This window comes from Pseudorca crassidens, chromosome 2, assembly GCF_039906515.1.
Source record: "Pseudorca crassidens isolate mPseCra1 chromosome 2, mPseCra1.hap1, whole genome shotgun sequence".
NCBI lineage: Eukaryota > Metazoa > Chordata > Mammalia > Artiodactyla > Delphinidae > Pseudorca > Pseudorca crassidens.
Window position 1 is genome coordinate 26,973,021 of NC_090297.1, and position 22,275 is coordinate 26,995,295.

At 44.2% G+C, this 22,275-nt stretch overlaps 1 protein-coding gene across 3 annotated transcripts in view; it reads right to left on the bottom strand.

Moving 5' to 3' along the window:
• The window catches only part of CSMD2 (CUB and Sushi multiple domains 2), a 668,701-nt gene that overhangs the window by 587,900 nt on the left and 58,526 nt on the right, over positions 1–22,275 (bottom strand). For all 3 annotated transcript variants that reach the window (XM_067725393.1, XM_067725392.1, XM_067725391.1), the window contains exon 2: positions 18,099–18,315. In XM_067725393.1, the coding sequence (XP_067581494.1) occupies positions 18,099–18,315 (217 nt within the window). The remainder of the gene's footprint in view (positions 1–18,098; positions 18,316–22,275) is intronic.

Consider the following 22,275-nt stretch of genomic DNA (forward strand, 5'->3'; position numbering starts at 1 on the left):
GCTACTCTGCCCTCAAGATGAAGCACGACTCCCTACTCTGTAGGTGTGAGCTACACATAGGGACTTCCTTCCAAAGAGGACAGTATGGAGCGGGCAGTAACTTTACAGTGGAGAAGCCTGACATACATGAACTCAATCAGGTGCTCAAAGCCAACATCAGCAGAGACAAGTCACGTTGATGGTATGTAACCTTGAGATGATGTGACGAACATGTGACCTTCCTTCAAAAACATGACTCCAGTCTAATCATGAGAAGAACATCAGACAAATCCCAACTGAAGGACATTCAACACAACACCTGACCAGTACTCCTCAAAACTGTCAATCATCAAAAACAAGGGAAGCCTGCAAAACTGTCACAGCCAAAAGAGCCTAAGGAGGCAGAAGGACTAAACGTTATGTGGTTTCCTGGATGCGATCCTAGAACAGAACAAGAATGTTAGGAAAAAACTAATAACTAACTAATGAGGAAATCTGGATAAAATATGGACGTTAGTTAATAATAATAAATCAATATTCATTCATTAATTGTGACAAAAGTACCATACAAATGTAAGATGTTAAGAATAGGGGAATCTCGGTGAGGGGTATTATATAGGAATTCTCTCACATCTTCATAACTTTTCTATAAATATCAAACTAGTTCTATTTATTTATTTATTTATTTATTTATTTTTGGTACACAGGCCTCTAACTGTTGTGGCCTCTCCCGTTGCGGAGCACAGGCTCCGGACGCACAGGCTCAGCGGCCATGGCTCACGGGCCCAGCCGCTCCGCGGCATGTGGGATCTTCCCGGACCAGGGCACGAACCCGCGTCCCCTGCATCGGCAGGTGGGCTCTCAACCACTGCGCCACCAGGGAAGCCCTCTAGTTCTATTTATTTTAAAAGATTATTCTTTAAAAAAGTGAAAAAAGAGAAGATCCCTCTCGCTCTGGTATGAAGGACAGACTGAAGGTGACAAAGGCAAGAGCAGGGAAACCAAGAAGGAGGCTGCTGTGATAATCAAGGCAAAAGATGATGGTAGCCTGGACCACAGTGGTGGCAGTGGAGGGAGTTGGAAGGGATGAGCTTTGGAGAGGAAGCAATGACAAGATGACTAACATTTACCCGGTGCTTACTGTGTGTCCAACATCTTCTACACACTTTATGCCTTGTAGGGTAGTTGAATCTTCACAACTTCCCTACAGGGTAGGTACTCCTCTAATCCCAAGTTTGTTGACAGAGAAACTGAGACTCAGAGACAAGTGACTTCCTCAGCATCACACAGCAAGTAGGAAGCAGAGGCAGGCTGGCTCCAAAGCCCCTCTCTTAACCACCACCCCACACGTGTGCTCAGCCGGGGCAGCAGGAGACGTGAGACAGAGAAGGATCACAACCAGAACCACATTTTGTTGCCAAGGAGAATCCACCAAAAGTCAGGAGCACACACACACACAAAAAACGTTGCTTTAAAAAATATTGTACTTTATGGGTCAACCGCCTAATTTTTAGGCACCAGGGCCAGACCGTCCAGGAGCTTCGCCTCCCCAAAAGCAAATAAAAACAAGCGCCACGTCTGGAAAGCTAATGGACTCTGCTATCTAGAATCCTCACCTACATCTAGGTCCTAAATGCCAAGACTCGGAGTTTCCAATAACCAAGGAAGCACTAGCTACAATGATAGACAAACCCTGGACTCTCAGAGGTCCAAGTGTGTATACAAGTTCAGGTCTCACTTATGTAAGATCCAGGCCATCTGCAGTAGTCAGGGGAGGGGGGTGGCTTCTACTTCATATGGCCAACCAGGCTTCTTATATCTCCTGTTTCCAGGGAAAGAGATGGAGCAGTTGCAAGGGAGCTTTTCTGGGCCATGCCTGGGAGGGGTGCACATTACTTCATTCACTTTATACTGACCACTAAGTCACACAGCTCCACCTCGATGCAAAGGAGGCTGAGAAATATTGACCCAGGCTGGGCAGCTGCCTCCCACAGACAACGCTGCCCTGCGGAAGAGAAGCAAGAATGATGGTGGACAGTTAGCCTTCTCTGACACACTGCTTCACAGGCCACTGGGAGATAAACCCTTACGCCAAAGACAAATGGGGAAATTGTTGAAAAAGCCAAGAGCGGTTCCTGAATACGGCAGAAATAGTCCAAGAAGATGAGGAGTATGTGATAGCCCTTCTATATACACCTCCAGCAACACTTAATCACACAATTTCAGAGCCGGAAGAAGCTTTGGAGTTCTCCTAGATGTAAGTCCTCAATTTATAAATCAGGAAAATTCAGCTGGCCCTGAGAAGGGATGGGACTTGGTGACAGTCACAAGTACACCAGTGGCCACACTGGGCCAGAACCTAGGTCTCCCCGCCCCAGTCCTGTTTCCTGTCACCACATCTGGTGGCAGCTCAGACCCACCCAAGGAAGCAGTAACTTGGCTCTCTGTTCACTTAAAAGCTGAGGATTGGTTTTCTTTTATATTTACTTAAACTGTAAGGGAACGAGGAGCTCAGTACTTGGGAGGTGTTTATTCGGGTACCATTTCTGCTGACGAATGGAGTAAATGCTAAAATTACAGGTTCCATACGTGCCTCTACCCTGAGGACAACATCCCTGGGTTACCAGGGCCCCTTGAACCTTGATTTCTGCTGCCCCAAAGGTTTAGGGAATGAGTTGAGGATAAAGAAGGGGATACACTCCAATCTCACCAACACACCTGTCGGCCACCACTTGCAAGAAAGGGGCACATGAGAGTCAAGGGGAAGCCAACTCCATTCTGGGGTAATGTCGCATCTTTGACAACACCGGGTGACACGGTGGGCAGGACCGATCATGGGGAGGGATGTAGGCAACACAGCCTTTTGGCGCAAGACTCGGGCTCCGTGGGGCCCTACGTTTTGGCCGCTATTAAATGGCAGACTTGGCAAGTGAGCAATGTGAGGCTTTGCCACAAAAATTCACTTTGACCTTGAACCACAGGGTCCTACTGTGAAGGGAGAGATTGCTCAGGACCCCAACACTGCTGCCCACCTGGCTTCGTATATCACCGGCTGCCAACCCCTGCCCCACCACGTCTGCCCAAACCCACCCTTTGGCATTAGATGATGGAGCACGTGGCCACCCGTGGGTCACCGCAGTTGGCTTCCCGAGCCCCAAGCTGGGCAAACCCTGCTCCCTCCCTTCTGCAGCCCCCTTCAGACCTAGTGTGGTTGGGACGACCTGTGTGAAAATGGGCGTTTGAATACAGCTCGCCCAAAGCGCGCAGCCTCCTGGAGACTCAGTATTTTCTCACGATAAAGATGGAGGTGATAATTCTTATGTCTGGGAAAACTGTGAAGACTGAATGAGATGTGGGACATCAAACTCTTGGCACACAACGGGTAAATATTTATTCCAACCCCCTGACCCTCCTCTATGTCCATTTAAGTCATCAGAACTCATCGTTCAGGGGATAAACAGAATGGTTCCCCCAAATGTCCTACCGTGTTTCTGGGCCCAGTATTGTCCCCAGATGCTCTGGGCCCACAGTAAGGGTCAGTGATCTCACTGGGGACCTATGCAGGTCTCCCAAAGCTTGCCTGCGGAAAGGTCATGAACAGAGCCGACTACGGCAACCCAGAAAGACAGGCTGCTGCCCTGTCCCTGCAGCCCCGTCCAGCTACATCCGCAGGCCTTGGCCTCCGCACACTTCAGCTGACTCCTTATTAATCAGAGATCAATTTCCCGATTACATATGAAGCTCCTACCAACAGGTTTGCCTCCAGATGGCAAATGTGCCTGCATTTAGGATGAATCAAACGTATTTACTTTTCAGATGTTAGGGGTTTAATAAAATCCATAATGCCTTTGGCCTCAAGCCCTCTTCCTATTAATTATTAAACCCTTGTGTGTTTCGAGGGTAATTGAATCCATGTTTCTAATTAGTTTACACTTAATTCATCAGAACAATTTTTAAAGGGCTGATGGATGTCCCAATAAGCATCATGGGCAGTTGAATGAATCTTTAGGAAGAAATTGGACGCACACCAAACTGTTAGTTACCTCCAGGGAGCGGGATTGGAACAAGGGCCTGGGAAGGAGGCACTTGTGTTTTTTCACTCCATACATTGCTGCACTGCTTGACTTTTTAAAAAAATGCAGAGTTCCCATTACTTTCACCATTTTAAAGAAACAACTGGAAAAGGAAAATGGCATGAATTTTTTTAAAGGGAAATGGAGTGGATGCAAATGAGTCCCAAGCATTCCGAAGGCATTTTGGAGTGGAGAAGGAAGCCTGGTTTCTGGCTCTAGGAGACCCACGGTCTTCTCCTCCACGAGTCACTTAGTATCTAAGAGACCTCAGCCGCTTACTCAACCTCTGCAAAGAAAATTAATCCTACCCATCTCATGGGGCTGTTGTTGAATTATTACATAACACGTGTTAATGCCTGTTTAGGACCTTTTGGTGTGTCCCCACTTCCCTTAACATACGTGCGAGCTCCCCAGCATGGCATACAGGGCCCCTGGTGATCCGGCCCGGACGGCCCCACCTCCCCACAGCACTCCACCCCCAGTGAGCCCTCTGCACCTCGCCTTTCTCTCTCTTTTGCCCTGACCTGCGCACACACTATTATCCTGCCTTGAAACACTCTCCCAGCCCCTCCTTCCACGCCCTATCAGGGATCCCTTCCTCCAGAGAGCATTCATTCATTCATTCCATAAATATTTTGTTGAGCGCCTCCTATGGGCCAGGCCCTGGAGATGCAGTGGAGAATAGAACAGTCAAGGAGCCTACAGTCTCGTGAGGGTAATGGGTAGAAATCCAAGAATCACACACACACACACGTACAGCCACGAAGGACAGATGCACAGTAATCTCACGGGTATCACAGGAGGGTGTGACCAGGTTGAGAAGTAGGGGTGTCTCAGAGGTTTCCCCGGGTGAGAAAGTGCAAGTGAGTTGACATATAAAAAATGAGGGAGCGGTAACTAAGCAAAGGGGCAGATGGAGGGACAGCATCCCAGGCCCATAGATCCACATCTACAAATAACTCCCCAAGAATAGGTCAGGTTCCTCAGTCATGCCTCCTGGACTACCTTCACCTGCTTATTTATGTTTCCCTAAAAAGACTGTAAGTTCCTTGAAAGCAGAGGCTGTCTTGTTAACTGCTGTATCCCCAACACTAGGCATTCAATAAACGTTGAATACATGACAATGAGTGAATGAATGAATGAATGAATGAATGAATATGTCTAGTATGGTGGCTGGCCCACAAGAGGTGCTTGGTGTCATCACTTCTTTTTCCTTTCCACTATCCTCCCTCTGTTTCAATCCTAAACAGGAATGCTCCCTCATCCCCATCGGTCCCTCCAGCCACCTCCTGACCACACAGCACATTCTCAAGGTGCTCTAGGGAGAGGATCCTCCAAGGACAATCCTACTGATGTGTAAGGCACACTTTTTAAGGAATCCAACAAGCAGGTCCTTCGGGGCCTCTGCTGCAATACACACTCATAAGAAAACAGCAGAGTCTTTAGGCAGCCTATCTGCTGCTGGGTGGTGCTGTGTCCCCACCCAGTTGGTTGTTCGTCCTGAGGCCTCTAGGGCCAGCACCTGCGCCTGGAGGCTGTTCGGTGGGGTCAGGTTTGGGTGCTAAAAGGCCAAGATATCAGGCACCAGGAGTGTTGGCACGGCTGAATATTCCCCAATATGGCCGCCGCCAGCATCTGTGTTCTCCCTCGCCCCACCCTGAGGTGAGGCACAGCTGCAGCCACTGCCTCCCCAGGAGACCGTCCGAGACCAGCAGCCGTGTGGATGAAAGGCTCTTGGTGCTGCAACCAGGAGTCAGTGCTGTGCCTCTGAGGTGGGAGAGCCAACTTCAGGACACTGGTCCACAAGAGACCTCCCAGATCCACAAAATATCAAATGGCAAAAATCTCCCAGAGATTTCCATCTTAACACCAGCACCCAGCTTCACTCAACGACCAGCAAGCTACAGTGCTGGACACCCTATGCCAAACAACTAGCAAGACAGGAACACAACCCCACCCATTAGCAGAGAGGCTGCCTAAAATCATAATAAGGCCACAGACACCCCAAAACACACCACCAGACGTGAACCTGCCCACTAGAGAGACAAGATCCAGCCTCATCCACCACAACACAGGCACTAGTCCCCTCCACCAGGAAGTCTACACAACCCACTGAACCAACCTTAGCCACTGGAGACAGACATCAAAAACAACGGGAACTACGAACCTGCAGCCTGCAAAAAGGAGACCCCAAACACAGTAAGATAAGCAAAATGAGAAGACAAAAACACACAGCAGATGAAGGAGCAAGGTAAAAACGTACCAGACCTAACAAATGAAGAGGAAATAGGCAGTCTACCTGAAAAAGACTTCAGAATAATGATAGTAAAGATGATCCAAAATCTTGGAAATAGAATTGAGAAAATACAAGAAACGTTTAACAAGGACCTTGAAGAACCAAAGATGAAACAAACAATGATGAACAACACAATAAATGAAATTAAAAATACTCTAGATGGGATCAATAGCAGAATAACTGAGGGAGAAGAACAGATAAGTGACCTGGAAGATAAAATAGTGGAAATAACTACTGCAGAGCAGAATAAAGAAAAAAGAATGAAAAGAACTGAGGACAGTCTCAGAGACCTCTGGGACAAACATTAAACGCACCAACATTCGAATTATAGGGGTTGCAGAAAGAGAAGAGAAAAAGAAAGGGACTGAAAAGATATTTGAAGAGATTATAGTTGAAAACTTCCCTAATATGGGAAAGGAAATAGTTAATCAAGTCCAGGAAGCACAGAGAGTCCCATACAGGATAAATCCAAGGAGAAATACACCAAGACACATATTAATAAAACTGTCAAAAATTAAATACAAAGAAAACATATTAAAAGCAGCAAGGGAAAAACAACAAATAACACACAAGGGAATCCCCATAAGGTTAACAGCTGATCTTTCAGCAGAAACTCTGCAAGCCAGAAGGGACTGGCAGGACATATTTAAAGTGATGAAGGAGAAAAACCTGCAACCAAGATTACTCTACCCAGCAAAGATCTCATTCAGATTTGATGGAGAAATTAAAACCTTTACAGACAAGAAAAAGCTGAGAGAGTTCAGCACCACCAAACCAGCTTTACAACAACTGCTAAAGGAACTTCTCTAGGCAAAAAGCACAAGAGAAGGAAAAGACCTACAATAACAAACCCAAAACAATTAAGAAAATGGGAATAGAAACATACATATCGATAATTCCCTTAAATGTAAATGGACTAAATGCTCCCACCAAAAGACACAGGTTGGCTGAATGGATACAAAAACAAGACCCATATATTTGCTGTCTACAAGAGACCCACTTCAGACCTAGAGACACATACAGACTGAAAGTAAGGGGATGGAAAAAGATATTTCATGCAAATGGAAACCAAAAGAAAGCTGGAGTAGCAATTCCCATATCAAACAAAATAGAATTTAAAATAAAGACTATTAGAAGAGACAAAGAAGGACACTACATAATGATCAAGGGATCGATCCAAGAAGAAGATATAACAATGGTAAATATTTATGCACCCAACATAGGAGCACCTCAATACATAAGGCAAATACTAACAGCCATAAAAGGGGAAATCGACAGTAACACATTCATAGTAGGGGACTTTAACACCCCACTTTCACCAACGGACAGATCATCCAAAATGATAATAAAGAAGGAAACACAAGCTTTAAATGATACATTAAACAAGATGGACTTAATTGATATTTATAGGACATTCCATCCAAAAACAACAGAATACACATTTTTCACAAGTGGTCATGGAACATTATCCAGGATAGATCATATCGTAGGTCACAAGTCAAGCCTTGGTAAATTTAAGAAAATTGAAATTGTTTCAAGTATCTTTTCCGACCACAATGCTATGAGACTAGATATCAATTACAGGAAATGATCTGTAAAAAATACAAACACATGGAGACTAAACAATGCAGTACTTAATAACGAAGTGATCACTGAAGAACTCAAACAGGAAATCAAAAAATACCTAGAAACAAATGACAATGGAGACACGATGACCAAAAATCTATGGGATGCAGCAAAAGCAGTTCTAAGAGGGAAGTTTATAGCAATACAATCCTACCTTAAGAAACAGGAAACATCTCGAGTAAACAACCTAACCTTGCACCTCAAGCAATTAGAGAAAGAAGAACAAAAAAACCCCAAAGCTGGCAGAAGGAAAGAAATCATAAAAATCAGAACAGAAATAAACGAAAAAGAAATGAAGGAAACGATAGTAAAGATCAATAAAACTAAAAGCTGGTTCTTTGAGAAGATAAACAAAATGAACATAACCATTAGCCAGACTCATCAAGAAAAAAAGGGAGAAGACTCAAATCAATAGAATTAGAAATGAAAAAGGAGAAGTAACAACTGACACTGCAGAAATACAAAAGATCATGACAGATTACTACAAGCAACTCTATGCCAATAAAATGGACAATCTGGAAGAAATGGACAAATTCTTAGAAATGCACAACCTGCCAAGACTGAATCAGGAAGAAATAGAAAACATGAACAGACCAATCACAAGCACTGAAATTGAAACTGTGATTAAAAATCTTCCAACAAACAAAAGCCCAGGACCAGATGGCTTCACCAGCGAATTCTATCAAACATTTAGAGAAGAGCTAACACCTATCCTTCGCAAACTCTTACAAAATATAGCAGAGGGAGGAACACTTCCAAACTCATTCTACGAGGCCACCATCACCTTGATACCAAAACCAGACAAGGATGTCACAAAGAAAGAAAACTACAGGCCAATATCACTGATGAACATAGATGCAAAAATCCTCAACAAAATACTAGCAAACAGAATCCAACAGCACATTAAAAGGATCATACACCATGATCAAGTGGGGTTCATCCCAGGAATTCAAGGATTCTTCAATATACACAAATCAATTAATGTGATAAACCATCTTAACAAATTGAAGGAGAAAAACCATATGATCATCTCAATAGATGTAGAGAAAGCTTTCGACAAAATTCAACACCTGTTTACGAGAAAAACCCTGCAGAAAGTAGGCATAGAGGGAACTTTCCTCAACATAATAAAGGCCATATATGACAAACCCACAGCCAACATCGTCCTCAATGGTGAAAAACTGAAAGCATTTCCACTAAGATGAGGAACAAGACAAGGTTGCCCACTCTCACCACTCTTATTCAACATAGTTTTGGAAGTTTTAGCCACAGCAATCAGAGAAGAAAAGGAAATAAAAAGAATCCAAGTCAGAAAAGAAGTAAAGCCGTCACTGTTTGCAGATGACATGATACTATACATAGAGAATCCTAAAGATGCTACCAGAAAACTACTAGAGCTAATCAATGAATTTGGTAAAGTAGCAGGATACAAAATTAATGCACAGAAATCTCTGGCATTCCTATACACTAATGATGAAAAATCTGAAAGAGAAATCAAGAAAACACTCCCATTTACCATTGCAACAAAAGAATAAAATATCTAGGAATAAACCTACCTAAGGAGACAAAAGACCTGTATGCAGAAAATTATAAGACACTGATGAAAGAAATTAAAGGTGATACAAATAGATGGAGAGATATACCATGTTCTTGGATTGGAAGAATCAACATTGTGAAAATGACTCTACTACCCAAAGCAATCTACAGATTTAATGCAATCCCTATCAAACTACCACTGGCATTTTTCACAGAACTAGAACAAAGAATTTCACAATTTGTTTGGAAACACAAAAGACCCCGAATAGCCAAAGCAATCTTAAGAACGAAAAACGGAGCTGGAGGAATCAGGCTCTCAGACTTCAGACTATACTACAAATCTACAGTAATCAACACAGTATGGTACTGGCACAAAAAACAGAAAGATAGATCAATGGAACAGGATAGAAAGCCCAGAGATAAACCCATGCACATATGGTCACCTTATCTTTGATAAAGGTGGCAGGAATGTACAGTGGAGAAAGGACAGCCTCTTCAATAAGTGGTGCTGGGAAAACTGGACAGGTACATGTAAAAGTATGAGATTAGATCACCCCCTAACACCATACAAAAAAATAAGCTCAAAATGGATTAAAGACCTAAATGTAAGGCCAGAAACTATCAAACTCTTAGAGGAAAACATAGGCAGAACACTCTATGACATAAATCACAGCAAGATCCTTTTTGACCCACCTCCTAGAGAAATGAAAACAAAAATAAACAAATGGGACCTAATGAAACTTCAAAGCTTTTGCACAGCAAAGGAAACCATAAAGAAGACCAAAAGACAACCCTCAGAATGGGAGAAAATATTTGCAAATGAAGGAACTGAGAAAGGATTAATCTCCAGAATTTATAAGCAGCTCATGCAGCTCAATAACAAAAGAACAAACAACCCAATCCAAAACTGGGCAGAAGACCTAAATAGACATTTCTCCAAAGAAGATATACAGACTGCCAACAAACACATGAAAGAATACTCAACTTCATTAATCATTAGAGAAATGCAAATCAAAACTACAATATCATCTCACACCAGTCAGAATGGCCATCATCAAGAAATCTAGGGCTTCCCTTGTGGTGCAGTGGTTGAGGGTCTGCCTGCCGATGCAGGGGACACAGGTTCGTGCCCCAGTCAGGGGGGATCCCACATGCCGCAGAGCGGCTGGGCCCGTGAGCCATGGTCGCTGAGCCTGCACGTCTGGAGCCTGTGCTCCACAATGGGAGAGGCCACAACAGTGAGAGGCCCGTGTACAGAAAAAAAAAAAAAATCTAGAAACAATAAATGCTGGAGAGGGTGTGGAGAAAAGGGAACCCTCTTGCACTGTTGGTGGGAATGTAAATTGATACAGCCACTGTGGAGAACAGTATGGATGTTCCTTCAAACACTACAAATAGAACTACCATATGACCCAGCAATCCCACTACTGGGCATATACCCTGAGAAAATCATAATTCAAAAAGAGTCATGTACCAAAATGTTCATTGCAGCTCTATTTACAATAGACCGGAGACGGAAACAACCTAAGTGTCCATCATCGGATGAATGGATAAAGAAGATGTGGCACATATATACAATGGAATATTACTCAGCCATAAAAAGAAACAAAATTGAGGTATTTGTAATGAGGTGGATAGACCTAGAGTCTGTCATACACAGGGAAGTAAGTCAGAAAGAGAAAGACAAATACCGTATGCTAACACATATATATGGAATTTAAGAAAAAAAATGTCATGAAGAACCTAGGGGTAAGACAGGAATAAAGACACAGACCTACTAGAGAATGGACTTGAGGATATGGGGAGGGGGAAGGGTAAGCTGGGACAAAGCGAGAGAGAGGCATGGACATATATACACTACCAAACATAAGGTAGATAGCTAGTGGGAAGCAGCCGCATAGCACAGGGAGATCAGCTCGGTGCTTTGTGACCACTTAGAGGGCTGGGATAGGGAGGGTTATAGGGAGGGAGACGCAAGAGGGAAGAGATATGGGAACATATGTATATGTATTACTGATTCACTTTGTTATAAATCAGAAACTAAGACACCATTGTAAAGTAATTATACTCCAATAAAGATGTAAAAAAAAAAAAAAAGAAGACAGAAAATCTGGCAAATTTGTAGATTTTTTACAACTTCCAAACAGGTGTCTAATGCCAGTTGAGTGAAATCTGCAACCAGCCCCAAATGACTAAAACTGCATTCCACCTTAGGCTGATGACAGAATGTGGTTGCCAGCAATGGAGGGAACCACTTGCAGTGTTTCCCATAACTTGAGCCCAAATGTCTCAAATAAGGGATGCTTAGCTGTGCTTAACTGGTGCAGTTATCACCAGTGCCCTATAAACCCTCCAGTACACAGTGATGTCGTTTATTAGCAGCATCGCCATAGCTTATGTCTGCTCGTGTTCCATTGGAAAACTTCATCTCACTTTAAAGTGCAATGCAATAGGATGTTTGCCAGCACGGAAAGGCCACCTAATTGTGCAAAAGCAGAGATGTGGGGATTGTTTCAGTAATTCATCCAGGCAGGGCTGACACTGCATTATCTGAGAGGCTCTTTGTTCTTTTCTTGCTAATTTCCAAACTCCTACAGGCTCCCCAGCCTTCAGGACCAGCTCCTACTCCCATTTCCCACCCGGATCCACTATGGGAAGAACCTGATCAGCTTCTATTTGTAAATTTAATTTCAAGCAGCCAGACACTGCCTTCTGGCACCCTGGGATGTTGCTGCTTACGAATAGCTCTAGATGAAATGTGAGATGCTCTCGAGAAGGTGGCTGTGAACTCCTGGTGGAGAAAGGGAGTTGTTGGGAGATGAATGGCATCTGCATATAGAACAAGCTGTGTGCAGTGTGCCTACTGGTACCTCTTCTTTAACGATGCCAGATGCAGCTGTCAGTACCTAGCATCACTGAGAGCTCCCCATTTTGCAGAGGAGGAAACTGAAGCTCAGATGGGTTGACTCACTTGTCCAAGGTCACTGACAGAAATAGGATTAGCACACAGGTATGTCTGACGCTAAAGGCCTTCACTCCTCCTTAATCACCTGCCTCGGGATTTCTCAGCCTCAGCACCACTGGCATTTGTTGCAGCTGTCTTGTGCATGGCAGGACACTTCGCAGCATCCCGGCCTTGATCCACTAGATGCCAGGGCCCCTCTCCAGTTGTGACAACCAAAAATGTCTCCAGACATTGCCAAACGTCCCCTTGGGGTCAAAATCACCTTCAGTTGAAAACTACTGTTCTACCTCATGTCATATAAATGTATTGGGTGTGTGTGTGTCTTTTTGCTTAACTGTGTTTTCTAATTTTTTTTCTACTAACATACAAGTATTTCTTTTGTTTATATCTCATTACAGTTCAAATCAGTTTACACACACTATTTAATCTAATCCTTACCAACCAACCTATGGGGTAGATACTGATACATCCACTTCATGGATGAAGATACTGAGAGTCAAAGTGACCTGTCTACGCCAAGCAGCTAGCGAGGTGCTGGAACTCATGTCTTGCACGTGCAAGATGTATATTTCACTGCATGGCTCAGCCACAGCCAAACGTGGTAGGAGGCTTGACTCCCAGCCTCAAGGAGCTTAGAAGGTAACTAGGAGGGAAGCCTGTTGCTCACAGCACCACCCATGACCTAGCAGCTGGAGAAAGATGAGTGGAAAGACGGCTGAGCACTGGGGTGGGGAGGTGACTCCAGCCTTTTGCTGGAATGCATCCATAAATAAATTGAAAAGGACTGAAGGTAAAGGGAGAAAAGAGAAATGCATTAAAATGCTCAAAGAGCAGAATTACAAAACTTACGCCTGTCAAGTCTGAGACGAAAGCCCCAAGTGATGCAGAGAGAACCCCACTGCAGCCTTCTTGTCAGTCCGGCCCCACTGCTGGGCTACCGTGGGATGAGCAATGCCACCCACAACGAATGACTTCCCCTGAGCCCAGTCTCTTCTCGGATGTCCGTCCTCCACATCTGCATCTCCCAGATCTAAAAGGTCTAATGGGCAGGCCACAGAGGAAGCAACAAGACAGGCATAAAAGCGCTCCAGAGCAGAAGAGCAGAAGGCCAGGGAAGATGCAAATAATGTTTATGGAGCAGCAGGGGATCCTAGGAGGTGGCTCATACACACAACCCTGTGAGGTGGGTCAGTGTCACCGCCATTTAATAGATGAGTCTCAGAGAAGCCCAACTTTGCGGAGGTCACGGCGCAGATAAATGTAGAAGCCAGCTGGGTATAAATCTTGGCCTGTCACCACCGTACCCTCCTGTCTCACGGGAAAACACTGTGAGAGGAGGTGACCTACCTGTTCTGCTAGACGAATGACGAGAAACATCAGTGCACAAAATACCCTGGGATGCCTCGAGAACGCATTTTCCTGGAGACTGGAATTCACGTCAGGCTGACCTAGCTTGTTTTCTGCTTCCAAGCCAGACAGTGTGGGGTCATCCTCCACCCCCTTCCTTTTTTCATACTCGCACTCTACAATCCCTATAAACCCACCCTTAATTCCAAGTACCGCACTGTCTCACAACATCATACAAACCCACAGCATCTTCTCTCTTCATTATTCTAGCTCAGGTTACCTCCGTCTCTAGCCTGGCCTGGCAGACACCAGTCTGGCCCCTACCCTAACGCATTTTCCACGCTGCAGCCAGACCACGCCAAAATTCTCTGCTTAAACACCTTCATTAGAAGGACATCTACCAAACACCTACAGCCAACATCACACTTAACGGTGAAAGACTGAGTATTTTAAGATCAAGAACAAGGTAAGGATGTCCACCCTCACCACTCCTAGTCAATATTATATTGAATATTGAGTATAGTCAATATTCTATCCGCTGCAATTAAGCATAAATAAATAAATGGCATCAAGATTGAAAAAGGGGCTTCCCTGGTGGCGCAGTGGTTGAGAGTCTGCCTGCCGATGCAGAGGATGCAGGTTCGTGCCCCGGTCCGGGAGGATCCCACATGCCGCGGAGCGGCTGGGCCCGTGAGCCATGGCCGCTGAGCCTGCGCGTCCAGAGCCTGTGCTCCGCAACGGGAGAGGCCACAACAGTGAGAGGCCCGCGTACCGCAAAAAAAAAAAGATTGAAAAAGAACAAAAACTGTTTTTATTCACAGATATTTTTTTAAAACTATCAGAACTATTAATAAGAAGCTCAGCCAGGTCATGGGATACAAGATCAATATACAAATATCAATTGTATTTCTACATATTAGCAGTGAATCATCCAAAAATAAAATATAATGAAAAATAATTCTATTCATGACAGCAAATCAAAAAAGAACAAAAATCTTAAGAGAGATTTCCAGTTCAAGACGGAGAGCCAAGGCAACATGTTATACTCTCCTTCAACCTGACCTCCCAAGTTGTCATGGAAATAGTCTGAGGTATATAAAAAGAGAGACTATATATATCCATGTGGGAAACTAGGAAAAAGAGACAGACACCTACATGCTACAAACACTAAGGAATTTCTACAAAGATGCAGTGCTGGTGAGACCTGACTAAGAAAAAGGTTCACTAGACAGGATGGTGACAGAGAAATATAGCTTAAAATGTATTCTCAAGAAGTAACTTTAACCACTAGCGGAATAAAAATCAGAGACGAGGCAAAGAACACTTGTGCTTAAAGATGGAGAAACGGAAATCATAGTAAGGAAGCTTAAAAACAGAAAGTATTAAATATTATACAAGAACAAATACATCAGTTATCACCAAAAATTGTGAGTGAATTAAATCTTTCTGTTAAAGAGTAAAAACTCTCATGAAAGATTTAAAAACAAAACTCTAAAAGATACATAGAAAACAATGACATAGAAATATTAAAATAGAGAAATTAGCAAAGATGGGTGATAAATGCAAACCCAAAAGATAATAAAACTAGTATCAAAGTAGAATTTAAGGCAAAAAAGGGGGATAAATATAACTTTTACATTGGAAGAATTAGAATTCACTCTGAAGATCTGATGTCTACAAATACTGACATACTGAAGAAATAACATCAACATATGTAAAGTAAAAACTTAGAAATAAAGGGAGAAAATGATAAAAATAATAGTGAAAATGTGAAAACAATAAGTTGTTTATCCTTGACAAAAATCACTTAGACAATAAATAAGAAATGAGAAAAATTAAACAATACTAATAACATGAATTTGTTCACCCTTCCACCACAGAATACATGTTCTTTTCAAATACTCAGAACGTTTACCAAAAATGATCTCATACTGAGAAAAAAAGGCAACAACTTCTCCAAAATAGAAATCATAATCTGAACATAATGCAATACAACTAGATAATAACTTCTTAAGTATAAAAAAATACTACTTGGAAATTTTGAGGGAAAAAACCCTAGGGTCAAGGAAGGAACAAAACTGCAGTTAGAATTATTTACTCTAAAAATAACGACTATCATCAAAACGTATGCGATATGGTCAAGGTTGCACTTAGGGGAAAATGCCTCAATGATTTTAATATCCAACAAGAGGTAATGAAACTAATTCAGTTCATGAAAACAGCAAAAGAACACCACCAGCCCAAGGTAAGTGGGAGGGAAGAATGAATAAAGATAAAAGCAGAAGTCAACAAGTCAGGTAATAGGAAAGGGATAAAACTGATAGCCCTAGAGTTGGGACTCTTAAAAGACCAATAAAAGAGGCAAACTTCTGGCAAGACTAAGTAAGTAAAAAGAAAGAAAATGCAAATACGCGGGAGCAGATACAAGAAAGCGGATGTGATCCCAGATAGTGTGGAAGTAGAAATGCTGTATGGGAAAACCATATAATTCTGAAATGAACCAAAATGAGCACATCAGGCAGATGACAGGCATGAGGAGCCCGAGCAGGGATGACCTTGTGGCGGTGCAAAACCCAGGAGCCTTCTCCTCAAACACAGCTGGTTGGCCAGAGTGGGCTGTGCCCTGGCTGGGAATACATCCAGGGACCCCCTGCCAGGACCACCTCCTTAGGTCCCAGAACCCCCACCCTTCCCGGCCGGAGCCATCCCACCTCTGGGGGTCTTCCACACTTCACTCTCAGAACCAGAGAACTCAAATGGCAGAAGATAGAGCTTTGACCACACGTGCGTGGACCCTGCCTAAAGAGAAAAAAGAGCTGGAAGAACTTCAGGACGCAGAATAGGCCTCCAGTCATCTGCACCCCAACCAGCCGCCCCACTGGTCTGATCTGACTTTCTGTCTTTCAACATCCCTCAAGGGTCTGCGCCGGTGCCCTACCGATGGGGTCACTGGAGCTCGACATCTGATGGTGACCTCGTCCAGTCTCCTGGTTTTAAGCACTAACCAGTCCTAGTCTCCCAGCTTTATATCTCTAGCCTTGAACTCTAAACTCACATATTGAAGTCCAGGCCTGCCCCCTTCCCAATGAGCACGTCACGTCCTTGAAGACAGTAGCTTTGTTTTGCTCACTGCTGCGTCCCCAGCACGAGGCCAGTGTCTGGAACATACTAGGTGCTCACGAAATATTTGTGGAATGAGTAAGTGAAGAGCACTCCAGTCCCTCCACCCAAGTTTCACTGAACACCTACTGTGTGCCAATTCCTGTGCAATGTCAAGGGCAGATGGACAAGCCTGGTCTTGTCGAAGAGGAACCACTAGTCAGGGGAGCCCCAGATGCCCATCCCAGCTGCAGACATGGCAGCTCACCTCTGCACTGCCCTGAGAGGGCAGGGAGCAAGCAAGAAGAGGGCTGGCTCAGTCCCGGGAATGTTGTCTGTGACTCTGATCCAAGAGCATCTTAAACAAAGCCTTGAGGACCCCGGGGTCCCCAGGGCTTGGCTGGTAAGCCATGAACCCTTTGTCTCCCTGGGAGCTCAAAGTGTATCTTGCAGGACCAGGACAAGTCTTGCAATGGAGGCACGGAAAGCCACCAGGTCAACAAAACCTGGAGAGCTATGACCCTGGGGCCTTGATCTTTGCCCCCCCAAAGTCTGCTCTTCCTGCAGAGGTGGGAGGAGCCTTCCTCCCTGTCTCCCTCCTTGATGTGAACTCTCTCCTTGGGAGGTAGCTCAGAAGCACGGGAAAGCAGTCTCGTCCTCTCCATTGTTCCCTCTTCTATCGAGTGCGCTGCGGTTTAAAAGGTAGAAACTTCCCTAAATTCTCCATTCTGTACCCACAGCCAAAGCCATGCAAATGCAAGGCAAAATCCAACAAAGTATTGATGGTTTTCAAGTCGGGGATGTAAGACATAGTTGCTACTAGCCTTCAGTTCATATCTGCTGGGTCCAAGGGATATATTTCTGTGTGTGCAAAGAATATACACCCAAAGGTGTGCACACGCACACACATACGCATGCGAAATCAGCTGTAACAGAAAGACTTGAATTGCTCTGTGTGTTTTCTATCTAGTCTTCCCAATTGTCCTACAAAACCTCCTGCCTGCTGGGAACTTCTAAGCAGGAGAAAGGAATTGGGAAACGTAAAGAAAGCAGAGGAGTTCAGGGCAGGCCTCATAAAAACAGGTCTTTCTTGATGACAATTCACCCTGCCTGGTTCTTCCTCTCAGCAAGCTTGGCTCAGGCCCAGCTGTTGGCCATGGGGAGGAGGGGGTGATACCTGATTCGCAGGTTCTCTGGCTGGGGTGGCCCATCAAACACCGACAGGACGTCAAAGTCCTCCTCCAGGGCGAAGGACTGGAACACAAGCTGGATCCGATGCTGGTCCTCCGCTGTGATGGTCCACGTGCAGTTGGCGTAATTGGGGTAGCCATACGGGAACCCTGGGCTCTCAACGGTGCCATTGGGACCCTGCAGTTGGAACGTGCAGTTCTGGCCTGGGAGAGAGAAAGGGGGCTGTTCAGTACGGCCAGAAGAACTCTGAGAATCTCCCAGAGAGATGGGAGCAGTGTGTTAGAGGCGCGTGAACCCCCTCTTCCAAGTGTTTCCTCTGGACCAGCCCACGCTCAGTGCAGAGGGAAGGAAGGTGGGTGACTGACACACTGAGTGCCAGCTTGCTTGTGCCGTGAGCTGTCCAGGTGATAAAATGGGCATCGTTGTACTGAAGCCTTAGAACAACCCTTGAGGTAGGAAACAATGCTGAGTTTGAACTAAAAGGCCAGCAGACCAGGTGGAACTTCCTCTTTACAACGTTAAATGCCAGACTGATGATGTCAAATTTTCTCCATTGTCCACGGCCTCCTGACCCTCCAGGCTCCTCTTCTCAGCCCCAGCCCCCTCCTCCCATCTCCACAGAGAATAAAAGTCATCAGTGGGGATTCCGTTGTCTTCCCAATTCCAAATCCGTCTAGCCCACCCCACACGGTCTTCCTTCCTCTTGCAGATCCACTAGCCCTCCTGCAATCTAAACATATCCCTTCTATGTGCCCTTTGGATCCCATCCTTGCCTAATCTTCCAGAACCTTATATACGTTTCTCTCTTACGTACGTTCCAAGTGTTCAATCATTTCCTCTCCACTGGAACTTTCCCATTTCAAATGTGTTCAAGACTCTCCTTAAAAACCCAACTCCCCCCCAAAAAAAAAAAACCAACTCCCCATTCCACTTCTCTTCTCCCTCCGGCCTTGTCTCTCTCTTCCCCTTCTCAGCCAAAGTGTTAGAAAACACAACCTGTCTGTCCTTTCTGTCTCTATTTCCTTACTCCCAGCCCGTCAGTTCTGGCTTCTGGTCCTGTCAATCCACCCAAACAGGTCACCGATGGGTCCACTGGATCTCGTTCAGCCCTCATTTTAACAGACCTCTCAGCTGCCTCTAACACTGTTGCCTCCTTTCTGGAATCACGCCTCCCAGGCCAGAGCATCTCAGACTATACACTGCACATGAGCAGCACCTGGGGACCTGGCTGGCATTTAGATTCCGATGTACAGCACCTGGGAGGGGCCAGCGAGCCTGCTTGTTTACCTGGTGCCCTGCAGATGCAATGATGCTTTGAGCAGCCTGGTCCCCGGCTTCCTCCCATACCGCTCACTCTCCATCCTTCCTCCCGTGGCTCTTTCTCTGGCTCCTTTCCAGGCTCAGTGTTGGGGCCTCTCCTCCTCTCTGTCTGGTCTAGAGGACCTCCACTTGTGCACTGATGACTCACAACTTCACAGTCCAGGCCAGACCTCTCTCTGAGCTCCAGACCTGACACCTCCTTTGGGATGTTCAGGCTCGTGATGTCCTCCACCTACCCTTTCCTGACACTTTCCTCTCCTTCACAACCCCATGGACAACCGATCACCCTGTCTCTGTCTCTACTTCCCTCGACCCCACAGCGCCTCTCCCCCAGACTGCCATAAAAACTACCTCCTAACTGGTCAACTGTGTTTACCCTGGTCCTTGCCAACACTACAGCTGGAGGTGTCTTTTCAAAACAGAAATCTGATCAGGTGACCTCCCCTTTCCTCCACCGACATCAAACCTCCCATAGCTCATCATTGCTCTTCAGTAAGGAAAAATCACTTGTAGACCTATGAGGGTCTCTGTACGGTTTGGCCCTTAGTGACCTCTTACCCTTGTGTCCACTAGCTTTCCAGCCAAACCCCACCCTTCTAACGGACTTGAACAGACATTTTTCCAAAGAACATATATAAAAGGCCAACAGGTACATGAAAAGATGCTCAACATCACTAGTCATTACGGAAATGCCAATTAAAAACACAATGAGATATAACCTCATGCCTGTTAGAATGGCCATCATCAAAATGACAAGAGATAACAAGTGCTGGCAGGGATGTAGAGAAAATGGAACTCTTGTGCACTGTTGGTGGGATTGTAAATTGGGGCAGCCACTGCTGAAAACAGTATGGAGGATCCTCAAAAAATTAAGAATAGGACTATCACATGATCCAGCAATTCCACTTCTGGGAATATATTCAAATGTAACAAAAACACTAACTCGAAAAGATATCTGCGCCTCCACGTTCATAGAAGCATTACTTACAATAAACAAGACATGGAAACAACCTAAGTGTCCATCGATAGATGAATGGATAAATTAGTTGTGAGATACACACAAACACACACAAACACACACACAAATATTATTCAGCCATAAAAAAAAAAGGAAATCTTACCATTTGCAACACCATGAATGGACTCGAAGGCATTATGCTAAGTGAAATAAGTCAGAGAAAAAAAGATAAATACTGTATGATATCACTTATATGTGGAACCTGAACAAACAAACAAAAAAACCAAAAAAAACAAACTCATAGAAAAACAGATCAGACTTGTAGTTATCAGAGGCGGGGGGGGGGGGCGGGGGGAGGGGAATTGGAGGAAGGTGGTCAAAAGGTACAAAATCCCACTTGTAAAATAAATAAGTACTAGTGATGTAACGCACATGACGACTATCGCGAACACTGTTGTGTGATATCCAGGTAAGTTGTTTGGAGAGTAGATCCTAAGAGTTCTCATCACAAAGAGAACATTTGTTCCTTTCTTCTTTTCTTTTTATTGTTTTTATATGAGATAATGGTGAAATAATGGTTGTTAGCTGAGCCTATTGTGGTAATCATTTCACAATATACAAAAGTCAAACCAACATGCTGTATGTCTTAAATTTACACGGTGATATGTGTCACACATGTATATCTGTCAGAAAAAAACACCCCGCCCTTCTCAGTCCTTTGTACTGGCCACACTCTCACTGCACAGCCACAGGGCCTTTGGGTATGCTGTTCTCTCTTCCAGATGTCTAGTCAACTGTCTCTCCTTGACTAGTTCAAACCCCCTATTATATGCTCTCATGATACCATCACCTCTCCTTGGTAGCACTTATCACAGAAGCAAATGTCCATGCTTCCATGTGATTCATTCATAAGTATCTGTTTTCTTGCCAGGCTGTAAGCTCCATGAGAAGACAGACCATACTTGAGTTTTCCCGTCTTTGAATCCATAGCCCAAGCTCAGTACCAGACGCATGGTAAGTTCTCATTCATTTAATACAGTGCTTGTATTTAGTGAGTGTTTGGCTAGACACTCCTCTGAGAACTTCACATATATTAATTTGTTTAATCCTCACAACAGCCCTAGAAGGTGGATACTATTCATATCACCTCCATTTTACAGATGAAGAACTAAGGCAAAGAGAAATTGAGGAAGGGGTCCAAGCCACCCCGTTACTCAGAGATGGGATTCAAAAGTAAGCAGTCCACTTCAGATCCACCTTAACTATGATGCTGATAAACGGACTCAACACTAATTTTTTTAAAGCCCACTTTAGGGATTAACTGACAAGGACAGTTAATCTCTAAAATGACTTTAATGTTGAAAAATCTCTTTTAACAGAAAAGAGGGATAACACAAAGTATCCCATTTAAAGAGGAAAAAAAAAGCTAAGGTCTTATGAATAAATGCTAAATGGGCATTTAATAAAATTAGACATGTAACCCTGATTGAAATAAGCATTTGGAAGTAGGAGAAAGAATATTTCCTTAGCATGATAGAGCAACCATTTTAAAACAATAACTTACATCCTACTTACGGTTAAATGCCTGATTAAGGTCAGGAATGAGATAGAAATGCTACTATCACCTCTGAGGTTTCATGCTTTATTGGAAGAGCTAATCCATGCGATGCAAGAAAAAGAAAGGAGAAAGGAGCAAGCAGAATTATGGTTTGCAGATGATATATTAATATACCCAGAAAACCCAGGAGAATCAATTAGGAAGCTATTAGAACTAATAAGAAATTTCAGTAAAGTAGCCAAACACAAAATAAGTATACAAAATCAATGACATTTTCCATATGCAAGTGACAGATAAAAATATAAAGAAAAAAGGTCTTATTTATGA